This window comes from Anabas testudineus, chromosome 22, assembly GCF_900324465.2.
Source record: "Anabas testudineus chromosome 22, fAnaTes1.2, whole genome shotgun sequence".
Classification (NCBI taxonomy): domain Eukaryota; kingdom Metazoa; phylum Chordata; class Actinopteri; order Anabantiformes; family Anabantidae; genus Anabas; species Anabas testudineus.
Genome location: NC_046630.1, coordinates 543,715 through 555,704, shown reverse-complemented (window position 1 = coordinate 555,704; position 11,990 = coordinate 543,715). Strand labels below are relative to the sequence as shown.

General features: G+C 41.1%; 1 protein-coding gene across 2 annotated transcripts; it reads left to right on the top strand.

The window, feature by feature from the left end:
• The first annotated feature begins 2,836 nt into the window (after window positions 1–2,836).
• On the top strand, window positions 2,837–11,150 carry snx6 (sorting nexin 6). Of its 2 annotated transcripts, none has more exons than XM_026339786.1 (14): window positions 2,837–2,909; window positions 3,098–3,148; window positions 4,862–4,966; window positions 5,162–5,272; window positions 5,392–5,513; window positions 5,594–5,717; window positions 6,663–6,758; window positions 6,846–6,951; window positions 7,314–7,389; window positions 7,632–7,671; window positions 7,981–8,067; window positions 8,210–8,369; window positions 9,222–9,307; window positions 9,777–11,150. In XM_026339786.1, the coding sequence occupies exons 1-14, from the start codon at window positions 2,904–2,906 to the stop codon at window positions 9,828–9,830; spliced, it is 1,224 nt and encodes a 407-aa protein (XP_026195571.1). In that variant the 5' UTR covers window positions 2,837–2,903; the 3' UTR covers window positions 9,831–11,150. The 2 variants fall into 2 exon arrangements, with proteins under 2 accessions (XP_026195571.1, XP_026195572.1); XM_026339787.1 differs by having other exon boundaries at window positions 2,889–2,909; window positions 3,101–3,148.
• The last annotated feature ends 840 nt before the right edge of the window (window positions 11,151–11,990 follow it).

Here is an 11,990-nt window from a genome sequence, read left to right as displayed (position 1 = left end):
TTTTGGGGGTAAAAGGTTGAGGTTTCCACCTCAGTGATGGTCTGAGATCCCAGAACAGAACATTAGACTAGAACTCACTTTTTCGTCTGATCCCAGATCTGTGAGACTGTTCTGAACATTTGATCTAATGAAACGATGCAGACATATAGAAATGTAAGAGAACAAACAACGGGTTCTATTTTGGTGGTACCAGAACGTCTTTGATCTGTTTTAGAATAAAAAACAAGCAGGTTCAATGTTGGTGTCAGTTCACCTGTGAACCATCATCTGCTCGTTTTTACTCTCTTACTTGACTCTGAAGTGTTTTAAAGTCAAACCAACAGGACCCAGTCCGATGCAGTTTAATTAGTCCACCGTCTCTGTTTTGGTCGAGGTCAGAGACCAAGAAGTGTTTTCAGTGTTTTATACTTTATTAGACCAGTGTGAGACAGAACCAAGTTCGGACTAACTCTGACATACCTCAGACCGGGTCGAAGAGATTTCAGTCCAGCAGCTTCAGGACCTGAATGAATGAAAGCTGCAAATTCCTGACCTTAAAAGGCCTGAAACTGCAAAAGCATTCAGTGAGTCTAATGTGACTCAGCTCAGCAGAAACCAGAACCAGGTCTGTTTTTCCTGCTCATGTACTGCTGCAGCTGCTGCTTCAGCTGTGATCATATGAAAACATGTTGTAGAAAATATAAAGGAGCACAAACAGACGGTGGAAGCTGCTGACACGCCGAGCTCCCGAGAATCTGATCCTCCTGCTGCTATTTCTGGACCACACATGCTTCAGCGTCTCGTCATCGCTGTCCACAAAAGGACAAACTGGACGGAGACGAGCAAAGACCACAACAGACACAGTACACAAACACAGCTACACAACAACAACAGAGCAGCTGCAGAGAGATTTCTACAGAGGAGGAACGGAAGCCCACACATACCAATATGTACATTTAACAATAATTCAATTCAATTCAGTTTTATTTGTATAGCGCCAATTCACAACAGAAGTTATCTGAAGGCACTTTACAGTGTTTAAGGTTTAAGACCTTTCAAAATGTAACTGTACACAGAATTATATAGCAAACCCAACAACCCCACCAAACAGCACCAGGAGCCAGTGAAGAGGAAGAAACCTCCAGCAGAACCAGGATCAGGGTGGGCGGCCATCTGCCTCGACCAGTTGGGGTGAGTGGAAAGAGGAGAGAGAAAAGAACAACAAGCATTTAATTAGTAAATGCTAAATTAAAAACAAGAATTTAATTGTTCAATACAACAGTTTGAACAATAAAATTATATAGTTATATATATATATATATATATATATATATATATATATATATATATATATATATATATATAACTATATAATTTAATTGTATATATATATATATATATATATATATATATATATATATATAACTATATAATTTAATTGTATATATATATATATATATATATATATATATATATATATATATATAACTATATAATTTAATTGTTCAAACTGTTGTATTGAACATCAGTGAGTCTGAAAGTTGCTGTTTCCACACACACACACACACACACACACAAACATTTATTCCCACTTATTATCTTATTATAACATGTTCACATAAGGATTTTAACCAGAGCATGACTGTCACCAAGATGGAGAAACCATCCTTAAATCACAGAGGACCACAGAGGACTCCATTTCCCAGGATCCCTCTCTGGTCAGTCCCAGGGTTCTGTCTCGTCCTGCTGCTCACTGACTAATAAGACCTGGAATGAACAGACAGTGTTGGTTTAAAACATACTGAGTTGTGCTCCCTCAACAACATCTTATTCCCACTCTGCACAGCTGGCACACACATGGTGGAATCTGTTTTTCTGTCGACAGCGGCTGGTTCCACGACGTCCCTGTACTGTCTCAGGAGTGTTCTCCGGACCTGCAGACCTTCATGGTTACCTGCAGACCTTCACGGTTACCTGCAGACCTTCACGGTTACCTGCAGACCTTCATCGTTACCTGCAGACCTTCACGGTTACCTGCAGACCTTTACCGTTACCTGCAGACCTTCACGGTTACCTGCAGACCTTCACGGTTACCTGCAGACCTTCACGGTTACCTGCAGACCTTCACCGTTACCTGCAGACCTTCACGGTTACCTGCAGACCTTCACGGTTACCTGCAGACCTTCATCGTTACCTGCAGACCTTCACGGTTACCTGCAGACCTTCACCGTTACCTGCAGACCTTCACGGTTACCTGCAGACCTTCACGGTTACCTGCAGACCTTCATCGTCGTTACCTGCAGACCTTCACCGTTACCTGCAGACCTTCACGGTTACCTGCAGACCTTCATCGTTACCTGCAGACCTTCACGGTTACCTGCAGACCTTCACCGTTACCTGCAGACCTTCATGGTTACCTGCAGACCTTCATCGTTACCTGCAGACCTTCATCGTTACCTGCAGACCTTCACGGTTACCTGCAGACCTTCACGGTTACCTGCAGACCTTCACGGTTACCTGCAGACCTTCATCGTTACCTGCAGACCTTCACGGTTACCTGCAGACCTTCACCGTTACCTGCAGACCTTCACGGTTACCTGCAGACCTTCATCGTTACCTGCAGACCTTCACTTGTGCTCATTCTCTCTCACTCATGCTGCAGCTGCACTGGTTGATAAGATACTGCGTGGAACGGACAAACCCGGACACCTTATTATTATATGTTATTGTCCTGGGAGACTTTAACAAAACTAACCTCTCCCATTAACTCCCTAAATAATAATATTTTAAAAAATCAGATTGAGTGTTTTTAACTTGTTTTATTTTTAAATCCTTGATCTGATGTTTATTTTGTTTCTTTTACTTTGAAAGGCGCCTGGCTTTCGTGACGTCACGCCGCTTCCTGTCTCCACCCGTTGGCAGCCATGATGGTGGGTCTCTGGTTTATCTTTTTTCTCTGGTTTCCTTTTGCTGGTTTCTTTACCATCTTCTTTATCGGTGTCCTCTTTTATAACAGGTACCGGTGACCCGTCCCGGGGCTCCGGTGCTCGTAGTTGTCGTTGTGTTGGTGTGAGTTTGTGACTAAATTAACGGCTCTGTCCTCTCTGTGTCTCCGCAGCAGGAAGGGCTGGATGACGGACCCGACTTCCTCTCCGAGGAGGACCGGGGAGTGAGTGCTCTCTGTTTACCTGTCCCCGTTTACCTGTCTCTGTTTATCTGTCCCCGTTTACCTGTCTCTGTTTACCTGTCTCTGTTTACCTGTCCCTGCTCATCTGTCCCTGCTCATCTGTCCCTGCTCATCTGTCCGTATGGGTTATGCTGCATGTTCTGTTCGGCTGAGCTAAAGCAGCTAGTTAGCTTCTGTGCGGGGTTAGCCTCTGTAGCCTGGTTAGCATCCTCTGCTAGCATTAGCTCAATGCTAACGGACTGTTAGCGTGTGGTCCGTAGATAAAGAGCTTTTCACGGCTGAAGATTCAAACACTGACCGTGTCTGTGCAGCTACAGGCCATTAGCTTCACCTGGCTAATCGATGTTGGCCTCATTAACGAGCTGGTTAAACATCAGACTGTCACGTGACTGTCACCAGTCAGTACACAATGTCAGTACTCCTTAAGTACTTCAGTTCTTTACCCAAGATGAAGTACAAAGTACACGCACTAGAAGTCCAAAAGTATCAAAACTGCAGTAAGACAGTGATTTTTACCTGATAGAACCAGTGTTGAACTTGATGCTGTTATAACATGAAGGTCTGAGCCTTATCCAGATTTGTTCCACATGTCTCATAAATCAGGTTTAGCTTAATTTAAGAACAGATTCAAGGAAGGTAAAACTTCACCAGCCTGATTTCTGAACAGTTACTGAAAAATCTGCAACATTCAAGAACTGAGACTTTATTTAAAAGCAGTTTTATAAAAATAATTATGATATTATTGGATTATAATTACTGATGTATTAAACACCAGTGACGTAGCAGCAGGGAAAGGTGTTGATTTTACCTCTTCATGTTCTGACAGCTGCTTCCACTAAAATAAAACTTCAGCTTTTGTTACTTCTTTATATAGAGAAAACACAGTATTTCCCTCTGAACTGTACCTTATAGTTGTACTTAAGTACAGTACTCTGGAGATAAATGTACTTTCATTCTGCCCCTGGTGAAATGTCGAACATGCATTATGCAATGAAACATATTTTTGTTTGTGGTTAAAGGAACTAAGCACTCAATTAATGCACTTTAGTATATATTTGAGGTACTTGTGATGTGTGGTAGTATTTTTGTTTTCTGTTTCTTTTCTTCCACTACATTACTCTGACTGCTGTAGTCGGGCTGTTGTGTTGTTTGATTTGATTAATCAGAAATAAACATTAATACAAACCATAGTGGAATATTAAAAAAGTGACTGCCAAACGTGTTGAGTTTTAACTTTAAATAAATTCACAGGAAAGTAGAATACTTTAATATTTCACCAAAAAGTAAAGAGAAATTTAACTATCATTATTCATCTTTATTAAATAGCCTGGAAATCTTAGATGAAAATATGTAGCTATATTCAGCAAAATATACTCAGAGTATTAAAAGTAAAAGCACCCAAGGTGGAACCTGTTACTTAAGTAGAGTAGTTGAGTAAATGTATTTAGTTACTTCCCATCACTGGGAAAGTCAGAATGACATTTTCCAGATGATGAATTACTTCAAGTCACTTGTAAGTTTCTTTGCATGTTTGCAGCTCAATGTAAAGTTCTTCCTGTCCGACGTTTTGATTCACGTGTATGTATTTATTCAGCTAACCCACTGCAGGTATCAGATGTGATTAGAACAAACAGGGTATTGCTAATTACTGCAGCGGTGGAATGTTACTGTGTCAATGTTAATCATCCTCTGCAGCCGCGGGCGGTGAATGTGGATCTGCAGACGGATGCCACGCTGCAGGTCGATATCTCTGACGCCCTTAGTGAGAGAGACAAGGTCAAGTTTACCGTCCACACTAAGGTGAGACACTTCAGGACGCAGAGGTGCAGTACTGCTCTCCACTTCTGAACATGACACAGATTTGATGAAAAATCACTAACCTGCTTCAGATCCATTAGATTTTAGTTAATTCATTTTTGATTCAAGTTAAATGATCTGCAGATGATTTATCTTTGTGATAGTCATGCTCTGAGGTTTTAACTGTTGTTCCCACAGAGCACGCTCCCAAACTTCAAGCAGAGCGAGTTCTCTGTGGTCCGACAGCATGAAGAGTTTATATGGCTGCACGACTCATTCGTGGAAAATGAAGACTACGCAGGATACATCGTAAGAAACATGGTTCTGTTTAACAGTTTTATTCACAGAGCACTTTTTAGAACATAAACAAGGGAAAAACTTGAAAATCTTTGCAAAAGGCCATTTACCGATGTCACCGTTTGTCTCAGATCCCCCCCGCACCCCCAAGACCAGACTTTGATGCGTCTAGAGAGAAGCTGCAGAAGCTGGGGGAGGGAGAAGGATCCATGACCAAGGAGGAGTTCACCAAGATGAAGCAAGAGCTGGAGGCGTGAGTCCCACACAGCTTTTCCTCACTTACTCTATCATCAGCTGACACTGACTGACTGAGCGCTGTGTGTTTTTCCTCAGAGAGTACCTGGCCATCTTTAAGAAGACTGTCGCAATGCACGAGGTCTTCCTGTGTCGCGTGGCGGCTCATCCTGTCCTCAGAAAAGACCTCAACTTCCATGTCTTCCTGGAGTACAACCAGGACGTGAGCATCACTTCATACACTCGTAGAAACAACAGTCAACTCCAGATGTTGTCAGGCTTAATTTGAGCAAAGTTCTCAGATCTGGACACAAAAAACTGTTTTTGAGACTTCATGTTGAATCCAAAGAAACGCATAACCCTGTTTTTGTTAGAAGTCCTCATTTGCTCCTTTTGGACCAATAGGGTGCTAGTGCTGGTTCAGAGCTGGTTTAGATTTCCAGCCGTCAAAGAACCCATTTCAATCTGTATCTGTCTGCATACACTTTGTTTTCTGGGTAACACAACAACAAGCACAACAAAATCTCTGTAAAGTTGCTGCTGCTGACTTTGTGAGTCGAAACTGGCACCTAAACATGACTGGCCCGATACGTTTGTGCTGCTTGTCGTGATCAATTACCTACCTAATTACCTAACATGTTTTCATTCTTATTCAAACTGAATCAAACATGTTCATTTTAGCTCTTCTTAGCACTATCCTGTAGCTAGAGAACTAGTATCATTTTCACTGTTATCATTCACTCTGTATTTAACCAAATAAGTTATAGGTTGATTTTTTTATTAACAACAAATATTTAGTTGGTTTTTCTGGTAATCCAGACCCTGACACAGGTGGTTCTTGGTTGAAGACCAGCAAAAAGCTGGTTCCAATCTGAAACTATATTTTCCTGCGCAGAGCTGGTTCTTCGGCTGTCGAAATGCAAAGAAATGGTTTGAAATTAGGCACTGGCCTAAACTAACCCTTGAACTGTGTGGAAACAGGTGTAAATGGCTCTCTATTCTCCGGTACTGGAAATCCAGTACATCAGTCTGTTCTGCTGCTTAACCAAAATTACTGACTGAAACACAGTTGACTTCACCTCTGTGTCCTTTAACACCTCACACTGTGTAGGTTGAGATGAGAGGTTGTTTTTGTTGGACGTGACCTTTGACCTCTCTGCTCTGACAGCTGAGCGTACGAGGGAAGAACAAGAAGGAAAAACTGGAGGATTTCTTTAAGAATGTGGTGAAGTCGGCCGATGGCGTCTTGGTGGCAGGAGTCAAGGTGACAAACACAAAAAGTTCAGACCTGAGTTTGAAATTGTTTCTCCTCCAACACGCTGAACTGATGGTTTTTCCCTCCGTGCTTCAGGATGTGGATGATTTTTTCGAGCACGAGAAGACGTTTCTGTTAGAATATCACAACAGAGTGAAAGACGCTTCAGCCAAATCGGACAGAATGATCCGCTCACACAAAAGTAAGAATCATGTTCAGAGTCGATGTTGTAGCTGTTTACCAAGGAGCCACAATCACCAAGTAATGCTGCATTATATATTAGAAGTGTTTCTAATATTCTGACCCCCTCATGTTTGTAGAGAGAACAAAAATATACAGTTGTCAGTATCATGTAGTTGAGCTTAACATCACATTAGAAATATCACACATTGGAAACTAAACTGAAGAAAGTCGTGAAAAACAAAAACCTCTGAGTTATAGAAATGAGGGAAAGAGAAACCTCACAAGTTACTTTAGTCTGTAAAAGACATTTACTGAGCAGAATGTGGTGTTTGGAGCTGTAGAGAAACAGTTTGATACTGAGAGTTTACTCTGTGTGTTCAGATGCTGCAGACGACATCAACAGAATCGCGACGTCCCTCTACACATTAGGAACACAGGACTCCACAGACCTCTGCAAGTACGAACAAACATGTTCAGACTATCGTCAATCGTCATTTAATATAAAGGTTTTAGCTAATTCGTCTGTTCCACTGGACGACACGTGTGTAAACAGCTCCACAGAGAAATAATTAGAGAATTAACTCCTCTCGCTGCTTACCAGCCCGTATTTCTGTGAATGGAAACTTTACTGGACTTTCACATTTTAATTTCTGCATTTTGGATCAAATTAAGAATCTTTTATGTGTGTTCTTTCTTCAGGTTCTTCCTGAAGGTGTCAGAGCTGTTTGAGAAAACAAGGGTATGTTTGTTTTCACTTCACACAACATGTGAGTTATGGCCAAAGTACAACAGCCAGTGGTGGAACAAGTAAGAGTAAATATTCTGTTAGAAGTATTACTCCTGCATTCAGAACACACCTGAATATGCAACAGATGCGTTGGTGGAAAAGTAGGGATTGTGTAGTACAAAATGAAAATATTCTAGTAAAAATAGCTCAGAACTGTACTTACTTACAGTACCAAAGTACGTGTCCACATAGAAAAACTCCAGTGTTTGTACTCGATCAGTGACGGTTCCATTGGATTCTGATTCTTTTGTTGTTTTGCAGAAAATTGAAGCTCGAGTGGCAGCAGACGAAGACCTGAAGCTTGCAGACCTCCTGAAGTATTACCTGAGAGAGTCCCAGGCTGCAAAGGTCAGTCTGCTGCTGCTCTTTATTCTTCTTATCAACAGACTCAGAACTATGTCATGTTAAATCACTTCTCTACCATCGGTGTCAATACTGGAGGAGACAGTTCCCTCACATGTTAATCTATGTGCTGTGTCATCTGCTGCAGGACCTGCTGTACCGGAGGAGCCGGGCTCTGGTGGACTACGAAAATGCCAACAAGGCTCTGGATAAAGCTCGAGCCAAAAACAGAGACGTCCTGCAGGCAGAGACCACGCAGCAGCTCTGCTGCCATAAGTTTGAGAAGATCTCAGAGTCTGCCAAGCAAGGTCAGATCCAGATCTTCACTGATGCAGTCGTTGTTACTGTAACAGCACAACAAGTCCCACTTTGCCTGTTTGGAATGAGATTCTTACAATAAGGTTGCACCACAGTGTCAGCAGTTTATTACTTTCCGTTGTTCGTAGGGAACGAGATTATGTTTTATCTCTGAGAGCAGCTACGGAGCTGTTTGTCCTCCGAGACTCTCTGACATACAGTCGAGGAGAAACTGAATTTATAACACGATCCAGACTCCCATAAAGGTGATAGTGGTCATGTTCGGAGAATCACAGACACTCTCCAAGGACCTGTGCGACGTGCAGGTGTTTTGATGAAGGCAGCAGCAGAAGCTGGAGGTAGTTTGGCCCAAACAGTCCAGACCTCAGCTTTAGACTAACCAGTTTCATCTGCCTGCTAACTCAGCTCTGTGTCGTAGCACATAACGTTACACACAAACACTGTGCTGGCAGAAAACTGAATCTGTCAGTAATCACTAACATCAATCACACAACTAAGCTTGAGTCTGAATCATTTTCTAAATGTGTAAACTGTCAAAAGCTCATCATTCATCAGTTTGTTTACCGTTTTAAAAGCTTGTATTTCCTTTTGTGAAGTTTTCTCTCTAATGGCAGGATCCCAGCAGCTGTGTGAAAAGACCAGTGTTAGTGTCTGAATGAAAGAAAGAACGCAACTGAACATGATGTCTTCTCCCAGTCCTTCCTTCTCTTACTCCTCAGTTTCCTGATTCCTGTTACTTATGTTTCAGCTCCTCATTATTTCCCGTTGAAACGATGTTCATTTACAGAACTTCTGATCAACTCTGCTGCAGTTTGTAACAGTGGAACCTGTTTTGAACACAGAACTTATAGACTTCAAGACGAGACGAGTGGCAGCTTTCAGGAAGAACCTGGTGGAGCTGGCGGAGCTGGAGCTCAAACACGCCAAGGTAACTGTTAAAGGACCTAAATGAGACTAGAGTCTGTACAGTGACTGATACAGCACCTGTTTGAGCCACATAGACCCACCTCTGTTTCAGTAATTTATCTCTAAAAACGCATTCAAACCTTAGATTATGGTTTCCTTGTCCAGTGTGAGACCTGCAGCATCTGTACTGGTTTTATTTTAAGGTTAATTATGGATTTAGTGTAAATTTATATTATTGTAAAGTACAGAGATTCGGTCAGGTTAGGATAAGTTAATAGATACAGTGGATTAGAACATATTAAACATTTTTTCTTTGAGGTTTTTAAGGGGTAAAGCAACATATAGTTAAATATAATAGATATAAAGATCTGTCTAAATAACCTCAAAGGTTCCTGTTCATTTGCATCTTACTAAATAAAAAAATAATTGTTGTTGTTATTTTTGTTGTTGTGATGTCATAGTTGACCTGTCCACCTGTGTCTCACCTGCAGGGAAACCTCCAGCTGGTGCAGAGCTGTCTGGGCGTCCTTAAAGGAAACACTTAACTGTTCGACTCCACCCACACCCAGATGGACACGCCCCATCGGCCTGACCCTGCCCACTCTCATCTGGACACACCCACTGTGGGCGGAGCCTGGATTGACAGACAGACAACATTGTGGACCAGCAGATAGAGAGAACAGTGACAGGAAGTATTCATCACTAACCATCCTCTTTATCTTCTTCATCCTCTCGCTCTCTCCAGCAGCACCTGTACCGGTCCTTCTGGTCCAGTAGAACCAGTACAGATATCTGGACCTTTAACTTTACCGCACTAATCCCAATCTGGTGTTTCTGGAGGAACCGGTCTTCACCTTGTAAGAACCTCCATGTTATCGAGTCATAAATCTAAAAGGGCCGAGAGAAAATAAGAAAAGGTTTTTTAATTAATCTCAGAATCATTTTTGTTTGTCTTAATTATGGGATGTTTCCTTGTGATAATCACTGAATTTTCTCCTCATCGATGAGATGCAGCCACTAATGTTTTTCTTTGAATGCTGAGAGGTAAAATCAAGTTGTGTTGATAATTTTCTGTGGCCACTTAAAGTCCATTTGGTAGCAGTTACTTTCGCCACTTTAGGAGGGAAATTCTGGCAAATTATTGAAATTTGAAGAAAAATTTGAAACAAGTTTATTTTTGATCACAATCCTTCATTTATTCTAAGGAAACAGGACAAAAATGACTCGATAACATGAGATTTTCTGCTCTGTGTCATTTCTGCTTTAGCTGTCGTGTGACTCTCCTCAACTTGTTTTCTCTGTCATCTTATTTTGGTGGTATGTGTGTGAGTGCGTGTTGAGGGGTCGTTTTATTGTGTCGGTGAACTTCCTGTGCTGTTGCTGTGAGACGGCTTTCGGAGTCCAGCTCTCGGTTCACTAAATAAGAAAAAAGCCTTGTACATGTTTGTATTAGTTAACTAATAAACGCTAATCATCATCTTCATCATCACTAACCGTAGCTTCTTTTATTTTCTCAGATTTTTTAAAGTTTTGTTGTCATTCCAGTTGACGGTGGAGCTTCAGTCTGTTTGCCTTAATGTCGATCAGTCGCTCCGTTTGATTTATTGTAAAGAAAAGAAATCACAGAATGAAAAGTGTTTCTGTTCCATTATTTTTTTAAAGTGCACTGTATACGAATGTTTTTTCACTCTTATGTGACCAAAGCTTCCATTACTGATTCAAGATGGAGACGTGATGAAACAGAAATAAAATGACAAGAAGAATACAAATTGATATGTGATGATGAAATTCACAACTTCAGCAGGTCTGTAATCCACCCTGGTCAAACTGAGACTGAATAAACCTTTACGGACACTTTTCTTAAATGGTCTGTGTGAACGGATTACTGCACAGGAGGGTCAGAGGGAGAGCTCAGATTTCTCTTCATGGAGTTTCCAGTAAACAGTTTTTTCCTCTGTCAGACCAGTTCAGAAGGAAACATCTTTGTTCAGTGAAGTAAAGTGTTTAAAATAGATGAAGAGTGCTGATGACATATTCAACACTGCATAGTAAAATAAAACTAAAATGAAATGAATTATTAAGGAGACTGGTTACAGACGGAGAAGTTGAGGCCTCTGTTCTACCTGCAGCTTCATGGAGCTCTTTCTGTTTCAGAGTAACTTTGAACTTTCATTTTCCTGATCAATCTACAGTGATGTACAATGACAAAGGATAAACTTGGTTTTAGACATTTTGCTTGTTTATTCCAATTAAAAACTGAAATCTCTCCTTTACAACGGGATCTAGAGCCTTTCTGGGCTCCAAACTGAGGTCAGGCGGATCCTGTTTGAATCTAGAAAGAATTGCTTCATGCTGTTTGCAGTTAGCTCTGTGATAAAACTTCCTGGTGTTTGGTTTCAGAAGGTGGACAGAAAATGATTTTTCATAATGAACCAATTATCTGAAGGAAATAAATGTTTAAGTCTTTCTCCCAGCTACATCTGAATCACTGTCAAATAGGTTTTAATTTGATCATAGCACAAAGTTGTTCTTAATGTTTGTAATATGATTGTTGTTATGCAGCATTTTACTTTATGCAGGATAAATTTCTCCTGGGAGTAAACTAAACCTTAAGAAGACCTGGAAGTGGATAAAAAGAAGCTAGTGAAACAACTGTGATTTCTAATATGTACAGTGGCAAGAAAAACTATGTGAACCTTTTGGAA